Source organism: Desmodus rotundus, chromosome 7 (genome assembly GCF_022682495.2).
Source record: "Desmodus rotundus isolate HL8 chromosome 7, HLdesRot8A.1, whole genome shotgun sequence".
Classification (NCBI taxonomy): domain Eukaryota; kingdom Metazoa; phylum Chordata; class Mammalia; order Chiroptera; family Phyllostomidae; genus Desmodus; species Desmodus rotundus.
In genome coordinates, this window is record NC_071393.1 from 68,422,782 (window position 1) to 68,442,374 (window position 19,593).

Below are 19,593 nucleotides of genomic sequence, written 5' to 3' on the forward strand. Positions count from 1 at the left end.
ATATACAATGCAGTTTAAATCATTAGTTCTTTCCTATACTGAAGTTCTTTTTAAAATTTATGTTATCTTATAAAACATTTATGGTTTTTTTTTTAATAATTGAGCTCTTAAATCAGTTTAGAGTAGATTATTATATGGTATAAAGCTAGAGTCCAGATTTATATTTATCCACTTTTTCCAGCCTATCGTTATTGAAAAGACTATTCTTACTGTAAACAAATACCTCCCACTCTACTTCTGCCATATATCAAGTGACCATAAGTTCAGGTATATTTCTGGGCTCTCCAGTCTATTCTTTTAGTCACCCCTGTGTCAGTACCACTCCACTCTTATTATGTGTGGTAAAAATAATTGTTATTAGGTCGTCTTCCCTTTTATTTACATTCTTAAGAATTTCTTGCCTCATTGATTTTCTATACTTCTGTGCTTCAATATATATTGAGATTGAGCTCCTTAATTTCAAACCAAACAAAAACCCTTGGAAATGTTGAATGGGATTGCCTTGAATCTATAGCTCACTTTGAGAAAATTAACATCTTTAGAGTATTGAGTTATACCAAAACATTGTTTGCTTACTATCTGTCTATATTTTTCTTTGTAATATATTCCAATATAACATTTCTGGCTTCTCATGAGGTCTTACATATTTTCGTTAAGGTTCTTTGTAAGTACTTTGTACAGTTAGGAGTACTGTAAATGTTATCTTAAATTTTCTTTTCTATACCCTTCCTGATATCAAGATTTGTATACTGATTTTATATCAAGCAACCCTACTAAACTCACATATTAATTCTAATATTTTATCTGTAAAATCATGGATTTTTCAAAAATATACAATCATAGTGAATAATAGCTTTGTTTTTCCCTTTATTATACGTGTGTGTGTAATACTTGCACAAGTGTGTTTGTTTCCTTTTGTTCTTGTCTGACATCTGCTGATACCCTTGGGAAAATGAGGAATATAAGTGGTAGGAACACATATTCTTATGTTACTCTGAATCTCCTAGAGAAAACATTTCAGAGTATCATGTTTGAGGCAGGTTTTTAAAAATCAACATACTATAGACTTAATTTTTTTTTTCTTTTTGGTGTCTAGTTCTATAATTTTTAACCCATGTATAGATTCATGTAACCACCACCATAATCAGGATGAAAAATGGTCGCATCACCCTAAAGGTCCCTGTTTGTGCCCACGCTTTGTAGTCAAACCTTCCCTCATCTCTAACCTCTAGCCACAACTTCTCTGATCTGTTCTTCATCCCTATGGGTTTTTGTCTTTTCCAGAGTGTCATATAAGTTGAATTAAATAATAGTTAACTTTCTGGGACTGACTTTCTTCACTCTGCGTAATGCCTTTGAGATTCATTCATTTCTTATTAATGCAGAGTAGTATCCCATTCTATGGCTTTTCCACAGTTTATTTATACATTCAATCATTGAGTTATATATTTTTTTCTAGCTCTCAACTTACTGAGCTTTGCATCAGTTCCTTCATCTTTAATGAGGAAAATCTATGCACACCATAGTATTACTGTAGGGATGAAATGAGTTCATACATGTGAAGGGCTTAGATAGCACCTGGTGCATAGTAAGTGCTCAATAAATACAACCCATTGTTATGGTCCCCAATACTAGTAAGGATTCTGAGGTAGAAAAGAACTTGACAAATTCAAGGAATAGCAAGAAAGCCAGTGTGCCTGGAGCGTGATGAGCAAGGGGAAGATGGGGAGAGGTATGAAGGAGCCAGGTCACGAAGGGTCTCATGGGCTGTGGTAGGGAGTTTTGATTTCACTCTAAGTGCAGCAGAAAGCCAGAGGTGGGTCATGGTCTGGTTCATGCCTTCCACATATCTTTCAGGCTGGTGTAAGGAGAATGGGTTTTGGTGGTGGAAGAGTGAAAGCAGGTGACCTTTTCAGCTCCAAGGAAAAGGTGGTGGTGGCTTGGACCATCATGGTGGCTGTGGAATGGGGAGAAGTGGTTTGACTCAGGATATAGTTTGGAGGTAGAAACCTCAGAGATTGCTGATGGATGCATAGCTCAGTGGACCACATTCCCCATGAGAGCAGTAGGGTGACTAGTCATAATTATCAAGAGCAACCCTTTTCCCCGGTTATGGCTTTATCAAAGGTTTCCCTCGTCCACCTTTGAATTGAAACCTAGCTTTTCATGACTGACTTCTGAAATTCACTTGAAGAAATAACCTGTCTTTTCATATATTTTAAAAAGACATCCAGCTGACATTTTTCTTATTCATACTCACAACCTAAACACATTTGTAAAAAGCTAGCTTATCCCACAAAAACGTTTTCTCACAGCATTTTGCTTTGTGCTTCTCTGCAGCATGTGTAGTTCTGTGACCCTACATCCTTAGCTGTATTGCTGGAAATAAAGTTGTCATAGCTGCTTCATGCTCAGCCAGGGAGTGGTAGTTTAAGCGGTTGGCTGGAGTTCTTGTGTACACTTGGGACTTATTGTTGGAATAAACATTATTAGACTCAGACTAAATTGGGCCAGAAATTTATTTTTGTCCTCCTTTCAACTTCAACTCACACTACGTTCTCTCACCCAAATGACAAATGGTCTTGACTTTCTGAAGTGATCTAAGGATTAAAATCAGCCCTGGTGCTTGCTTAGCCTTGCATTCAAATGGAGATTTATTTGGGGGTGGGAGGAGTTAAAAATGAAATTCTCTGATTTAATATAGAAAGCTTTCTTTTATTTCTTATCTGTCTGTTCTTTTTTAAAAAAATATATTTATTGATTATGCTATTACAGTTGTCCCATCCCCCCCCCCAACTCCACTCCATCCTGCCCACCCCCTCCCTCCCACATTCCCCCCATATAGTTCATGTCCATGGGTCATACTTATAAGTTCTTTGGCTTCTACATTTCCTACACTATTCTTACCCTCCCCCTGTCTATTTTCCACCTATCATCTATGCTACTTATTCTCTGTACCTTTCCCCCCCTCTCCCCTCCCACTCCCCTATTGACAACCCTCCATGTGATCTCCATCTCTATGGTTCTGTTCCTCTTCTAGTTGTTTGCCTAGTTTGCTCTTGTTTTTGTTTTAGGTATGGTCGTTAATAACTGTGAGTTTGCTGTCATTTTTACTGTTCCTATTTTTTATCTTCTTTTTCTTAGGTAACTCCCTTTAACATTTCATATAATAAGGGCTTGGTGATGATGAACTTGAACTTGACCTTATCTGAGAAGCACTTTATCTTCCCTTCCATTCTAAATGATAGCTTTGCTGGATACAGTGATCTTGGATGTAGGTCCTTGCCTTTCATGACTTGGAATACTTCTTGCCAGCCCCTTCTTGCCTATAAGGTCTCTTTGGAGAAATCAGCTGAGAGTCTTATGGGAAGTCCTTTGTAGGTAACTGTGTCCTTTTCTCTCGCTGCTTGTAAGATTCTCTCCTTCTCTTTCATCTTGGGTAATGTAATGATGATGTGCCTTGGTGTGTTCCTCCTTGAGTCCAGCTTCTTTGGGACTCTCTGAGCTTCCTGGACTTCCTGGAAGTCTATTTCCTTTGCCAGATGAGGGAAGTTCTCCTTCATTATTTGTTCAAATAAGTTTTCAATTTTTTGTTCTTCCTCTTCTCCTTCTGGCACCCCTATAATTCAGGTGTTGGAACGTTTTGAGATGTCCTGGAGGTTCCTAAGCCTCTCCTCATTTTTCTGAATTCTTGTTTCTTCCTTCTTTTCTGGTTGGATGTTTCTTTCTTCCTTCTGGTCCACACCATTGATTTGAGTCCCAGTTTCCTTCGCATCACTATTGGTTCCCTGTACATTTTCCTTTGTTTCTCTTAGCATAGGCTTCATTTTTTCATCTGGTTTTTGAACAGATTCAACCAATTCTGTGAGCGTCTTGATAACCAGTGTTTTGAACTGTGCGTCCAATAGGTTGGCTATCTCTTCCTTGCTTAGTTGTATTTTTTCTGGAGCTTTGAAGTGTTCTGTCACCTGGGCTATTTTTTTTTTTTCCGTCTTGGCGCATCTGTTACTTAAAGGGGCGGAGCCTTAGGTGTTCACTGGGGCGGGGTAACACTGGTCCCTGTGCTGTGAAGCTGTATGTGCGGGAGGGGCCGAGAGGGAGCAATGGCGCCTGCTCCACTCTCCACTGGAGTTCAATCTTTCACTCTGCTACCCACAATCAAACTGGGCCCCTCTGGTGCTGGTTCCTGAGTGGGTGGGCTTGTGCATGCCCTAGGCCCCTGTGGGTTTCTCCAACAACCTCTCCTGTGAGGCTGGGAGTCTCTCCTGCTGCCGCCCCAACCCCCACGGGGTTGAGGCTTTATTCCTCCCCCCACCCCCCCACCCCCGCGCTGGAGCCCTGGGTTGTATGGTCTGCCTCGCTCCCCGCTGTTTGTCTGGTTTATCTGTGTGCGAATGTGGGGCCACAGGGTGCTACCCGCTGCTCTGCCTGCCCCGTTCTCTGCCACTCTGAGTCCGGCCCTCTAGGTTTATCTGCACGCGAATGTGGGGCCTCAGGGTCTGCCAGTGGTCAGACTGCCTGCCCCCTTCGTCCCACACTCTGCCAGTCTGGGTCCCGACACAGCAACGCAAGTCCTCCCCGCCCTGGCTGCTGGTCCGCCCCTCCTACCGGTCTGGATGAATGTTTATTTTTTATTTCCTTGGTGTCGGACTTCCTTGCTGTTCAATTTTCTGTCAGTTCTGGTTGTGCGAGGAGGCGCAGTGTGTCTACCTACGCCGCCATCTTGGTTCTCCTCGTGTCTGTTCTTAACATATCTGTATTTGTTTTCTGTGGGGCCTTAACTTCCAACTCCTCCTTGAAGCAAAACCCTGACCCCATCTTTATCTGGAACACTCATCATGCTTTTTGTTTTTCAACTCTGCCCTATGTACCTCATTTGAGGCTTATTATAATTCAAGGTTTGCTAAATGGAAAGAGATTTCCCTTCTATTTTGAGCCATTTGTCCTATCTTATCTCAATGTTCAGCATCTCTTGTCAAGTCCATGTCAAATTGTGGCATTTATTTACTCAGTTTACTTGCACAAACACCTCTGGAATCTTGAAGGTGCCCACTTTGAATTTTGTCTATAATTTTGTGCTTCTTTGTAATTGGCTTCTTTTGTGATCTTACAGAATACCAAGCTGCTGTTTTACACTTGAAGAGAGAACACAAAGAAGAAATTGAAAATCTACAGGTATATCTCTTTGATTCTGTGAACTGGTTGTGTGAGGCTGATTCTTGGTTTACTCATGTGCCGAAGTAAATATTTCCCTTTCCAAGGCATATTTGCCTAGACAGCACCTGCAGCTTGCACCTGCCAATGAGCACCAAGTCCACCCTGGGAAGGAAAGCCTCAGACTCTGTTTTTAATAGAAGTCAGTTTCTATTTTTAAAAAATGCCACAAATGCATTAGAATGGGCAAATGATTTAATCTGGAAAAATGATGGTTTTATTTGTGAAGCAGGAAAGATGATAGAGTACTTAGACTTTTGCTGTTTATCAGAAGTATTTAAATCTATGCCCAGTGTAAAATTATTTGGTTTGGCTTACTTCCATTCATGGGTTTGTATTTGTCTGTTAGTACATGGTGCAATAAGATGTAATACAGGTTAAGGTGCTTAAGGAAGTGACCCTAAGGAGGAGAACAGTGGTGTGGAGCCAATCTATTCCATATCCTCAGGGAGTTCTTGGAAATTGCTGACTTGATGCCCTTTGGTGAAGCCCAGAGAGCCTGAGGCATCATTTCCTTTATCCCATCATCTACTTGTCAACCCCTTATTTTTGCCTGAAACAGGAAGTTTCAGAGTCTTAATACCAAATAAGAAAATATTAAATCAGTCATTGATTCTAGTTTATTGATAGCTGGCTTGACCCCATCGCTCAGGAGAGTTATAAATTAAAAATACTTGGTGCTTAGTTTTAACTGATTACTTGCTAATTTAATAAATAGTGGATCAAATATTTATCTTTTGAATAAGTGATAATGCACTTTTAAAACAACTGAGACCACGTGTTAGATTATACATGAAGCCATTGCAAATAGAAAAAGATCATTAAGTGAGTTGTATGGTGTATGAATTCAAGCCACCCCCACCCAGCAGGGGTTAAGTGGGGAGTGAGTCTGTTTCACAAAGAAACAAAAAAGTGGAAAAGTACCTCTGTCTCCTGGGGAAAGAGAGGTGGTGGCCCTTAATCTCCTCTGTTGCAGAATGCTCTACGGGCCTCTCTTTCCTCAACTGTGTTCTGCTGTGGAAAAGATTCTCAGCTATCTCTGGGGAACTGAACTGGTGATTAATTTAAGAAACAGATTGCCAATGAGGTTAGGTACAGAGCGATTCTGTGAGCAGAAATTTTATGAAACAGTTTCGTTTTAAGAGTTAACACTAGCTTTCCCAAAGCTATAGATCAGCCCTGTTGAGGACTTTGAGCATTCAGTAATATTCATAATAACTGAAGGTACTTAACAACTTTTGAGTTCTGACTTGGTGCTGGGTATTGTTTTGGACAACTAAATACATTGTTTTGTGTCATCTCATAGAAGTCCTATGATCTTCTACCCCAAACTAAGGAAACTTTAGTTTGAGATAGATGGAAAGGTTGGAGAAGGGAAAGAGAAGAGTAGAAGGAAAGGAAAAAAGTATATCGGGGTCATGATGTCTACTTAAAATAAAATCAGACCGAGGTATGACTGACAATAGTAAAGGTTAAAAAATGGTTCTAATTATATCTTCAGTGTGCTTTAAATTCTGGAAGAATTATCTGTTCTTCAAATGCTCTTTTCAGTAAACTATAAGAAATATTTTTGCCCAATATTTGTGATTCATACCTAATTGCTGAAATCAGTTGGCATGGTACTCCTGCCATCAGTGCAGGGCAGGGTTCCAATCTATACACACTTAGCTGTAGTTTAGAACTAAGTCAGCAGCCACAGGCGGCCCTCAGTAGGAAACCAGCAACTCAATTTAGAGGGTTTTCTGGCAACGGTGGGCTTATTTTCTTGTGTGGCTTCAACCTGTAGGGATGGAGTAGCTGGTCTGCACTTCAAGGGTACTCTTGTTCCCGAGTTTTCCACTGTCCCCACTCTGGGCCATTTCACCCGCCTGGCTCCTTTATGCTTTAATTAACCCCTGTTCTCTGGAAGGTGTAGAAAAGAAAGTAACTAGATTGGCAGCAGTACAACCAGTCAGAACAGCAGCTGCCCATAAGACAGACGATAACCTAGCCTGGCTGTGCTGTGGGCACTCACTGAATATCATCTCTACCTGCTTCACTTTACAAAGTAACAAAGTTGCAACTATTGCCACAGGACCAGTGGGAGATGATGGGTAGGGGACTACCATTTCAGTGTTTGTTTCTTTGTATGTAGTTTCCATTGGCAGCCTTCAACTGCCTCTTAGATTTTCTTTCTCCACTTACAGGTCATGGACAAGTCAGATGTGTTTCAGGGCTTCTTCAACATGCCTTTTGAGAATCAGAAAGATTGCATGATTAAAGTATACAGGAAAAGTGATTAATTCTGTCACCACATACAAGAATTGATATGTATCATGTGTAGCTTTTTTGGAATGTTTTCATAGAGCTTGAAATGTGACAGGATTCAATAAACAGAGAGCCTAAATTCAGAGAACCTTGAGTGTTCAGTTCCCTGACCTGCAAATGGGATCCTTACCCCCTGAAGTAACTTGGAGTTTGACTTTTTCAGCCCAGAGTCCCAAGGCGTGCAGGTGGGGGAGCCTGGAGTGTTTAATGCCATGCCGGCGGTCTGTGGAGTGCTGTTCCCTAGACAGGGCACAGGGCTTGGTCTCAGCACCAGCTTTTCAAAATGTGCAGGAACTTATGTACAGACTCCCCTTTATAGTTTAAAACCAAAGATTTATCCATGACTTGACTCAATTTCCAGTGCCTTATGTTTGCATACCTTCTGCACAAAGTCAAAGCACTTGGCTGAGTTTTCTATTTGAATCTCCAGTAGGAGCATGGTGGCAGGTCAGACATTATCTGTGGCTTCACTATTTCATGTCATTTATAGTATAAGCAGAGCAAAATTCTTTAATTTTGTCCAAGGGTGCCTTTTATGTAGTAAACTGTTCCTTGAGGGTTTATGATCACTTTATGATACTTAGCATCATCTGGTTCATTTTTCACTTTTCCATAATTCTATGTTACTGACTTTATTTTTGAAAAGTGAACGGCTTACCTTTACAGGTTTTCACTTATTTGAGAAATTTTTGCCTGTGGTAGCCATTATTATGAGTTCATGACCACCGGGCAGAAACATAGTTCAGACTTGCCCTTCTAAAGCATGTGATAAAACCCATTCTCCCACAGTACAAATAGTTGTTTCTGTGAGCTTGCTTAGGAGCAAGATTTGAAAATTACCATCACAGCTGTTGTGCAAGATGTGTGACTTTTGCCTTATTGCAGTCAGAGAATCCCATGTGATACTATTTTAAGCACGATGAGAATGTGAAAGACCTCGGGTTTTTGAGTTCAACTCCCTGTACTGTGACATTAAGAAATGAATCAGCTTCTCTGGGACTTAGCTCTCTCAGTTTTGACATCTCTACAACAATACTCGTGCTGCTGCTCCCTCCTTGAGGGTGGGTGGTACCTTAGTACCACTGTGTAGGTGCAGTGGTACTAAGTAGGTATATAGCACATCGCTCCATAAGTGTTCTTTCTCATTCCTTTTTCTCTGCATGAATCTCCTTGTGATTAAGCAACTTGAGTTTAGAGTGATCTTCGGGCTCTTTTGGTTGAGGACTTCCTTGGGACGTTTGACTTATTCTTTTAGGGTGATTTCCCCAATATCTTTCAGCTGTTCTTCTGCCTCTGTACTCTCCATCAGAGGAGTCTAAACCAGGTTTCCTGAGGCTCGTTCCCCTGAACAGTGAGCCTCTGAAATGCTTCTTGAGAAAAACACTTCATGGTAAAGAAGTTTGAGAAATATCTGGTTCCCCTGTTAGGGCTTTACCATGTACAGAGAAGAACTACAAGAGAGAAAACTGTATAATTTGTTTCCCACATTAATTTCCACCCCCCCCCAGGTAACTCATTTTTTTTGGAATATTGCTCTATGTGGACTCATGTAATCTTATCATCTCAATGTATATTGTACTTCCTGAGTTTAAATTAAATTCTTGATTGGTGTCCACCGAGGTCCCGCTTACTAATCTGCTGACTTAGGCATCTTGCCGGGAGCATGGATGTTTGTCTCTACAGCTTTTAAAGTACCTGCCAAAGGGCATGGCAAATAGATGCTGCAAAAATATATAGGCTGTTATATAACAACCTATGATTGAAAAATAACAGTAGTACCTAACTTTTAATCCGTTCCATACTGTGTGCCAACCTGCTCCAGTCATTTAACATTAGTTTGGTTTTTTTTGTTTTGTTTTTTGCTTAAACAACAAATATCTATTTTTCATAATTTTGGATTGAAGGTTGGACTTCTGAGGTCAGGGTGCCTGCAGGATCAGGTTCTTGGTGAGAGCCTTCTTCTGGGTTTACAGAAGCTGTATCCTCACATAGTAGGGAGAATCAGATGAGAGAGGAAGGGATAAGAGGAAGGAAGAGAGAAGGAGGAGGAAAGAAAGAGGAAGTAAGGAGGGAGTCAGAGAGGGAGGGGTGGAGAGAGAGAGAGCAAGCATCAGTATTACAAAGGGTAAATGTAGAAATATAAGCAAAGTAGTATATTCATCTCTGTTTTTAAAGATAATAAAACATGAGGCTCTCAGAGATTGACTTGACTTGTCAGAAGTCCTAGACTGGTAAGAGGGGAACGTGAATTTGAACCCACCTGGATCTGTCTGATTTTGAAGCCTATCCTCCTTCCAATAATCTATGTAGTATTAATGGAAAGAACATTAGATTTAGAGTCAGAAGTTGTGAATTCTTAGGTCTTAGGTTTGGCATGATAAACATGAACCTCAAGCAATGCTTTTGGGCTTAGTATCCTAATTTCTCTCTTATTTTTATTATTGTTTATGCTGTTACAGTTGTCCCACTTTTTCCCCCTTTGCCCCCCCTCCATCCAGCCCATCCCCCACTTCCTCAGTCTATCCCTACACCATTGTCCATGTCCATGGGTCCTCCATATATGTTCTTTGACTAATCCCTTCACCCTCTTTCAAACAGCCCCCATCTCCCTCCTCCCCTCTTATAGCTGTCAGTCTGTTCCATGATTCTGTGCCTTTGGTTTTATTGTGCTCATTAGTTTATCTTGTTCATTAGATTCCTCTTATAAGTGAGATCATATGGTATTTGTCTTTCACCACCTGGCTTATTTCACTTAGCATAACAGTCTCCAGTTCCATCCATGCTGTTGCAAAAGGTAGGAATTCCTTCTGTTTTCCTGCTGTATAGTATTCCATTGTGTAAATATACTACAGTTTTTTAATCAACTCATATACTAATGGGCACTTAGGCTGTTTCCACCTCCTGGCTATTTTAAATAGCACTGCTATGAACATAGGGGTGTGTAGGTTCTTTTCAATTGCTGTTTCAGGATTCCTAGGGTATAATCCCAGCAGTGGAATTGCTGGGTCAAAAGGTAGTTCCATTTTTAATTTTTTGAGGAAATTCCATACTGTTTTCCACAGTGGCTGCAACAGTTGGCACTAGGGTTCCCTTTTCTCTGTATCCTCGCCAGCACTTGTTGTTTGTTGATTCATTAATGATGGCCATTTTTGCAGGTGTGAGGAAATATCTCACTGTGGTTTTAATTTGCATCTCTCTGATGGCTAGTGATGTTGAGCATTTTCTCATATGTCTATGGGCCATCTGTATGTCCTCCTTGGAGACGCGTCTATTCAAGTCCTTTGCCCATTTTTTAATTGGATTGTTTGTCCTCCTGGTGTTGAATTGAATGAGTTCTTTATATATTTTGGAGATTGAACCCTTGTCCTGTGTATCATTGGCATACAGTAGGGTCCCTTTTCATTTGATGATGGTTTCTTCAGCCACGTAGAAGCTTTTTAATTTGCTCTAGTCCCATTTGTTTATTTTTCCTTTATTTCCCTTGCCCTAGGAGAGACATCGGCAAAAATATTGCTATTTGAGATATCTGAAATTTTACTGCCTATATTTTCTGCTAAGATTTTTTTTATGGTATCACAACTTACATTTAAGTCTTTTATCCATTTCGAGTTTATGCTGGTGTATGGTGTGAGTTGGTGGTCTAGTTTCATTTTTTTGCATGTAAGAGTCTGGTTCTCTCAACACCATTTATTGAAGAGGCTGTCTTTGCTCCATCGTATGCTCGTAGTTTCCTAATTTCTAAAATGAGGGATCAGGCCACATAATCTCTACTAGCACCTTTGAATTTTATGACTGGCCCCAGCATCCAAAAAAAAAATTCTGTTATCCACCACAGTATACTTTCAGCTTTAGGGTTGTTTAACCCTTAATCTCTAAGGCCCTGTTATTTACACACCCTATACTTTTTCTTATAGTTTCTTCTAGAGGCTCTTCTTTCTAACCAGGGTTTGTTTGTTTGTTTTTTCCCTCATTTCTGCTCACAGTTCTGTGGAACAGTGTGTTCTGGTTTTCAGTGATAGTGTGAAGGGAGCACTCTAGCCTCCCAGTGCTTTTCCAGATGCCTGATTCAGTGAAAGGTACAGCTTTAGGAAGGTAAATGAAGCATCTATAGGAGGCCCAGTTCTTCTTTATGACAGGAGGGAAGCTTGAGCATAGGATGGGTAGGGCTTATTTGGCTCTCTGCTTCCTCAATTTTGAAAGTTGGGGAAAAATAAACTGCATACCCCTCATCTGGCTTTTGAGCAGTTTTGGATACTTTAAGAATAGTGTTTTTGATCCATACTTTAAGTTTGGAAGTAGGTGCCATGGAAATCACAGATCGTTTTTATCTGTTTTTAACTAATGTTTTTTGGGTTGTGGGATTGAAGACAAAGAACCAGCCAACAGTGACATCTCCTTTAGAGGAAGCTTTTTCCTTCTGCCCCGTTCATCACACACGTAGCCCTGCACCGAGGGAGAGTTTGCTGAGTGATGGCCTCTGGCAGGCCCCTGCTCATTGTGCAGTGCAATCCTATTTCTAACATGGCCACTCCCTCTGTGAGATGATCCAGCGATGGGTGCTAGACTGGAAATTAACTTACCCTTGACCTTGTTTTCCCCAAGAGAAGCAGATGCTATGTTGGCCTCCATTAGGAGAAACATAGATGTCCTTACTTTTCTATCTCCAACCCACTCCACTGGCCCACGTCTAATAGTTACACATGGCTGGTGTTGAAACAAAACTGAGTACAAACTACACTTGAGCTGATACAGCTAAATTTATAAAGACACATAAATCCTGAGCCTTTTCCATGTGTTATGTTCTTTGTTATCAACACAATACATTTAAATCTGTTAATTCCTGGAGATTACTGTGAGGGAGAGGGAATACTTTTTAGACCAATAAACAAAACTTGCACAAAGATGAAATATGATTTCATTAAACCCTTGTGGTATTCCCCTAAGTTCTGATTTTAGTATTATTCATTGCTGAGATGCCAAAAAGAAGAAAACATTTTAAATGTTGAGAAATGTTTTAATTCATTGTTTCATAAATTGTGGATTTATAATACAACATTATGAGTTTAGTAGAATGGTTGGTTTACTGGTGTTGAGATGCCTTTTAGGCCACTGTCTACCAAGAAGCCAGCAGACATATTTGGAGTCAAATGTTGATGAAAAACACAAAGCAATTAATTCCCCAGCTGATTTAGCAGCCCCGGAGCCTCAGTCTTCAGGGTGCTGTCTTGTTCACATAATTCAAGTATGTTGTCATACCGTGCTTGCTAACGGAAGGAAGCTGGTTGCAGAACAAAGACCATGTGCATTACTCACTTATATTATAGAAGCCGATGCATGCTTTGTGCACCTTCTTCACGTGCCATCAGCTCCATCATGTCTGCTGAGTCTGAAACTCAAAACATGAGTCACTTGTGTGAGCCAAGATAGTTTTTCTTTTTTTAGTAGTTTTTGACTTTAGATGATAGGCTGATATTAGAACAGGTGAGTTTTTGAATGGTTTCCTTTGCTTTCTTGACTCATCATAATATAGGAGGAAGTGATGTATGTTAGAGACTGTGGGGAGTGCTTCCTTCTCTCCAGACTTGTTCTGCCTCATTCAAGAATTCTGTGAGTTTTGTATAATCCTGTACCACTGGGTAAATAAGATTCTTCAGCTGTAAAGGGAAATTGTAGGACTAGGTGGTCTAAGTTTCCTTTCATTCTGAAGTTCTGTTACTCCTGGCCTGGGCAGAGTGGTTCCATGTGTCTGGCTCAACTCGGTCCGAAAGACTTTGAGGTCTCCTTGTCCCCATTACCTGCAGCAGTGCTAGGCAACTAGCTAAAGTAGAATGAATGATTGCTGAGTGCTTGAGTGGCTATTGTTAGAAACTCCTCCATGATTCACAGTATTTTGGTAGAAGGATATTTTTGAGGTAGTTTTAGGAAAGTCACAGAGTTCTTAAATTTGTGACACCATCAAACACAACCCCAGAAAGTTTGTTAGAGCAGCACAGTGTCATTTTAAAAGCCATCTTTGGTTAATGTTAAATTAGTATGTATATGTTGTAACTTGCCACACTTCCCCACATTTCCTGTTGTCTTAGACCCAGGCCCCTTTGCTTGTTTATGTGGAGTTTCTGGTCATAGGAAGGCTGAGTCAAAAATGCCCTCTCACACGTTTTCCCTGGTATCATGCATACCAAGCAAAAGTCTCTTGAGCTTTTGGACATTTGTAGACTTTTGCCTTTTCCTTTCCTGTTTTCCTTTTTTTCTACTGTCCTTCCTTAAAAAGGCTACTGATGGGATAGGGAGGGCAGCATTGCAGGAGGGGTGAATGAAAAATGAGCTTTTAGTGCAAAACATTGAGTATGGTCTGTGTGACAGGGCACTTTTAGGAAGGGGTAGGAAGAACATTTTTGATTCCTAGGGTTTAAATGCTGAGTGCCCTTTGGGATCTGACTTAATTGGAAGTGGTTGTAAACACAGTTATACAGGGAGCAGAGAGGACCAGCGCTGCCAGCACACAGTTGCTGGGTGCTTCAGAGACATAATTTCTAATCAGATGAGACTCAGAGAAGGGAAGTGCTGGCGTGAGCTTTCACAGCTGGGTAGTGTGACTTTACTCACCAGGTCTGCCTGGTTTTTATATCTGCTCTGTTTCCACTGTCACCTTTCAACTGACTTGATTCACTTTCTTCAGTACATTCGTTTTTTAACTTTTCATTTACCCTCTGCCCCTTATCCCATGGCAAGGACCTCTGCATCCCCAGTTCTTACACAGTGTTAGCTCCTTAAGTGATGAAAATGATGGGGATATTCATGTGGCGTTGGGAAAAAGAAAAATAGCAACAGCGTCCTCTTCTTTCACTGGTTTCAGAAATGACAAGCTCTTCTCCCCTTCTCCCTACCTAAAGGAGCCGGGAGAAGATTGCTCTCTTCAACTTCATTTCTTAGAACTGGTCCTGAGCCCAGTCTGAAGAAGAACCTCTAGTGTTTGTCACCATAATTTTGATATTTGTCTATGTTCATTTTAGAGATTTGAAACCTGAGTCTCAGGGAAATAAATTTCTGAGACCATAAATTAAGTAAGAAAATACTGCGGCAAAGCCTCTACATGTCTTGCCAGCTCCTTACTTCATTGACTTCTTCAATATAAACATGGACATTCTTCAACTGTTCTTAAATTTTATCTTCTCAGCAGAGCTCCCAGTATTACTTACTGATTCCTTAAGCACATGGGGTGATGTGGTTATTCCCCATGCTGTCACCTATTTGTAGGATGTGACCATGCATGATAAGCGATACCTGCTGCTTCTTCTAATAAGTCCAATCTCATATGGGCTTTGGAATCCATAGCATGAATTTATTGTGTCTTGTGTATGCGCACATTATGCATGTGTGTGCTTTGACCATTTCACTGTGCCTAATTCTAGCTTGCTCTGTGTCCTAGAGGAGGAATGACAGTAATAATAGCTGGTATTCATTGGTCACTTACTATGTGCCAGTCTTTATATACGAGGACTAAATGAGTTATTACACCCACCCCATCAGGTGGCACTCTTAACTTCTTTACTGAACTGCCTCTGGAAGTTCTCATATGTGGAGGTCGTTGCCTATAGAGAGTATTCATGACATGACCTTGTTTCAGGACTGACCCTTGTTTTTGACCCATCCCTGGGTGGAATATCAGTCCTAAAAAGTGATGACTCTAGGAGAAGAATATTCTGAACAATGAACCTATATATCGAAGCCAACTAACCATTCATTGAAAGAAATGCAGCATAACTCTAGGGAGGTCAGGTGAGTAGAAGCACAGATGTGAAGTCTTCCTTGAGTTTGAATTCTGTCTCCACTACCCACTGGATGTATGGTCTTGAACAAATTATTTAAATCTTTCTGAGCTTCAGTTTCTCATCTGAAGAGTGGTCATGATAACATCATAAGCTGTTTGACAGGACGCTGCTCCCGAGTGCTGGGGTGGTGGAGTGTGGGGCTGGAGGTAGAGTGAGAGGTGGCAGACGGCCGATAACTGTAACTACTGTGTGTGTTCGGGGAGCAGCAGGTGTGGTTTACTGTAAGCCGGTGGCTGTTGAGTACTTTACGGTGGTGAAGTTCTTTCTTCCAACATAAACCATGTACCTCTATAGAAGAGAAACATTCTGTGGTCAATATTACACTTAATGTTTCAAAGAGCATTGTTTTTAATGTTTTTGTTATAAAACTGTGGTGTTCTAATTTCCATTACTGACTGCTAATGGAAATATTATTGCTGCATGATTATATGAAGGAAACATCCAAACATGTAAAAACACCCCGGTAGTTATAGCACAGATTTGGGAGCCCCAAGCAAGGTGTTGCTTTAAAATTGTTTTGCTATGAAGATTAACTTAAGTATAATTTTATATCCTGAATCCTACTCTTTATTGTTTATCTTTTATGCAGTCAAATACAAATTCAGCACCTGTCAAATATAAGCGATATGCTAGGGAACGAAACATCACTTAATAATGATGATAACAGTATCAGCTAACACTTCCTGCCTGTTACTACATGCCAGACACTACAGCATGCACCCTGCATCCTGGGCTTGGAGGGTTTACCATTTAGTTGGGGAAATAGAATAAAGGCTAAATAATAACTGACACTAAGGCAGCTTAAATGAAGTTTTTAATATTAGCTAATATTAGACCATATGCTAGTGACTTTTAGCATCTAGAACTTACCTACTTTTCATGTATTTTGCAAACTCCAGATCTTACCTCTCAACTAAGATTTGCACATGTCAGATGTTGTGTTGCCATAAATGAGTGGTACTCTCTTTTACTGTCTCTGGAAGCTGGTATACATGTCTCTGCAATACAGTTATGCTTATTTTGTTTTGACACTCTGTATGGTATGACCCTTCTCTGTTGCAACTACATAGAACACATGTAATTTAACGTATTGATTGCGATAGGTATATTGCATGTGTATGTGGGTTTGTGTGATAGGTAACCAGGGTGTTTTACAATTATTTGAGAAGCCATTCCCCAATCTCACCACTGGAGGTCAGCTTGACCCTTTGTCTCTTAATAAAACTCAAAGTAGATTTTCTTTTGATGATTGAAACAGCATTCCAGTTCAGAGCTTTGCTTTAAACACATGAAAAATAGAATTGCTCTTACCTCATTTCACAGAACAGCATTCACAGATATGGTTATAAAGATCTGTACTTAAAGGCATAATGCTTAATGTATTTTCAGAAGCAATACATGATATATTTATGGATATATAGACACGCATCCTATATGACAAAAGGGAAAGAGCCATCTAAAAACAATGCTTTATGAAATTGATCATTTGTATTTTCTCTAAGAATAAAATCATCAAACAGAAATTAGAGGTCTCTATCATTCAGTGATTCACTATATATTAAGTACTGGGTGACAGGCACTGTGCCAGATGCTGGAGGGACCAGAACAAACATGGTCCTTACTTCCTGGAGCTTGTAGTCCAGTTAGAGAGACAGATATTGACAAAATAATCACTCGGTAAATATAATTAGGTGAGTGCTGTGGAGAAATAATGTAGTATGAGATGCTGTGATAGGGTATAATTTAGATGGAAGGTCAGGGAAGGGTAATGTTGGAAAGTGACTTTTAAGCTGAGATCTGATAGGTAAAGAGGAACTTGGCTGGTCTGAGGACTGAGAGAGGCTCATGTGCCTGGAGCACAGTAAGTGACAAATAGGAGGAAGGCTGGGCATGACGCTCTGGAGGAGTATATTTCAAACTTGTTGAGCTGCATCCCAGAATTAAAAAAATGCATTTTATATTGAACCCAGATTACGTGTGTATGTCTGTGTATGAGAAATAATAATTTCTATTAAACAGAGTTTGTTTACTCCAATTTCCTCTGGTATGTTCAACTCTTTAGAAAATGGCTGGCGAAAAAGCACAGGCTGATTTGCTAGCCCACGAATGGTTCATGGGCTGCAGTTTACAAAAAAATGAAGTGGAGGAGGGCAAGGGGCTGCATTCTGCAAGGGTGTGTTGGTCTTTTTAAGGGTTCCCAATTTTATTCCCAAACAATGAGGATCTGCCGACTAATTCTGAACAGAGGACTCTGTGACATGAACAGATCTGCATTTTCAAAAGACACCCCACCCTACGACCCGTATCTGTTGCAAATACATAGATATAACAACATAATTTAAAATACTGAGACAACAGATGAATGCTTTTTTCAAATTTTTATGGAGTTTATAAGTTGAACCATATGAAATTGCTGATATTTGGCCTACTTGAGCTTATACAAGAGCAATTTCATATGGCCTGATCTCACATAGTCACACCAAAAGGCAAGGAGGTGAACGTGTGCTGGAATGATATTCCTCCAGATGGACTGCTCTCTGGAATGTTCCCCGGGTCTGCAAGCCTGGCTCGACAGACCACAGCTGAAGACACCATGACGCATGCCCATAGCATAGTGACGTTGGCGTACTTAATGGAAACTCTTTTCAAATTAGAACTGTTGAGACTTTTCATGACTCTTGTGCCCCATGTCATTCACGAAATAACCTTGGTGAGCAATTCTCCTGCCTTCAGGTCATCTGTGAAAACTGAAATTGCTAAAAATTAATTATCCAACTTCAGTTAGTATATCCTGGTCTAGTGAATAGACAAAATATATCACTGATCTCTCTGAGCCCAAACTGCTGTTTTATTCCATAAAAAATAAATATCTGTGACCCACTATTGATCAATTTGGTCTCTGTAACTTACACAGGTCTTTGGAAAATGATTTGCCTTTTTGTTCCCTCATAGACCTTTAATAGTAAAACTTTCACTTCTAGAATTAGAAGTGATAGGACTATTGTATTGTACAGATGCATACACAGGAAAATGATTAGAAGATTAGGAAAGGAAGTTAGTTAAATATCAAAGTTACATTTATTTCATGTGTTTTGGTTAAATGTCTCATTGAATATTTGCTTTACTTCTCTCACAGATATTAGTTCTTTTTTTAGGTGAATTAAATTTGAAAACTAAGATATTATCAAACAACCTGGGAGGTTATTCTTATTATTTAAAGTTTATTTTCAATTAGTCCTGCTAGAAATTTATGAATGTTACCTCTGATCTTATTTTTCCTACTTCAAACTTATAGTTCCCAGCCACATGATCTTCTAACCCTTTTATGTAGTAAATCCATAATTATTTTTACACATAAAAGGGTTTTTCTTCTTGATATTTTATTTTCGGCACATGAAATAACATTGATTCTAATGTTGATGACTATAATAGAGTATCATTATTTTTGTGTGAAATGCCTACATTGTAGAGTAGTTGCTCCATCTTGAAGCTTGATTTCCAAAAAGAAATGGAAATGCCTTTCCTTTTTGCTATAAAACAATGGTGGACAGGCCCAAGAATGAGGAGGGGAGAAAACAAGATTGCGTTACAAATCTGGCACATCAGCCACACTAGTAAAATCAAGTCCAATGCTGTTTTATGACTCGGAATTTATGTGAGCGCCCAGGATCAAAGGGCTCGAATCCCACTGGACTACAAGGTCCATAGTTCATGGCAAAAACTCATCAAAAAGAACATTTTAGTCATTTAAGCTTTTCATTTTAATCAGCCACAGCAATAAAAGAGCCTTTAGGTGTCCAAAAACATTTTGCAAGATCAAGAGGTGGTTCTCGCACTTGCAGAAGTGGCTTTCTTATTGGATCCATATAATGCCTGTGGCCTCAGAGTGTCAAAGGGCCGCTGCCTCCACATTGTTCGCCCTTGTGGGATGGTTTCTTTTGGTTCTTCTGACTGTGTATTATGTGATAATAAATTGTGGTGTCTGACGGAAGGACCGTAAAATTTTCACACAATCTATCAAGCTCTTTCAGCCATTTAAAGTTTAGTCTCTGACAGCGAGCCAGTACTTTGTAATGTTGAGACAGAAAGAGTCTGCTGCCAGTCTCTTGAGAGAGCTCTGCATATGAGAAAGAAACACGAGGCTTGAGGGTCAGACCCAGTCTTGAGTCATTGCCCTGACACTTCGTATGATTGTGGTCTTGACACTCTGTAAAATGGGGGTCCTCCCTTTACCACAGCA

General features: G+C 40.1%; 1 protein-coding gene across 3 annotated transcripts in view; it reads left to right on the forward strand.

The window, feature by feature from the left end:
* FMN1 (formin 1) overlaps window positions 1-19,593 on the forward strand; it is a 403,953-nt gene that overhangs the window by 181,474 nt on the left and 202,886 nt on the right. For all 3 annotated transcript variants that reach the window (XM_053928167.1, XM_045201498.2, XM_024567895.4), the window contains one exon: window positions 5,114-5,175. In XM_053928167.1, the coding sequence (XP_053784142.1) occupies window positions 5,114-5,175 (62 nt within the window). The remainder of the gene's footprint in view (window positions 1-5,113; window positions 5,176-19,593) is intronic.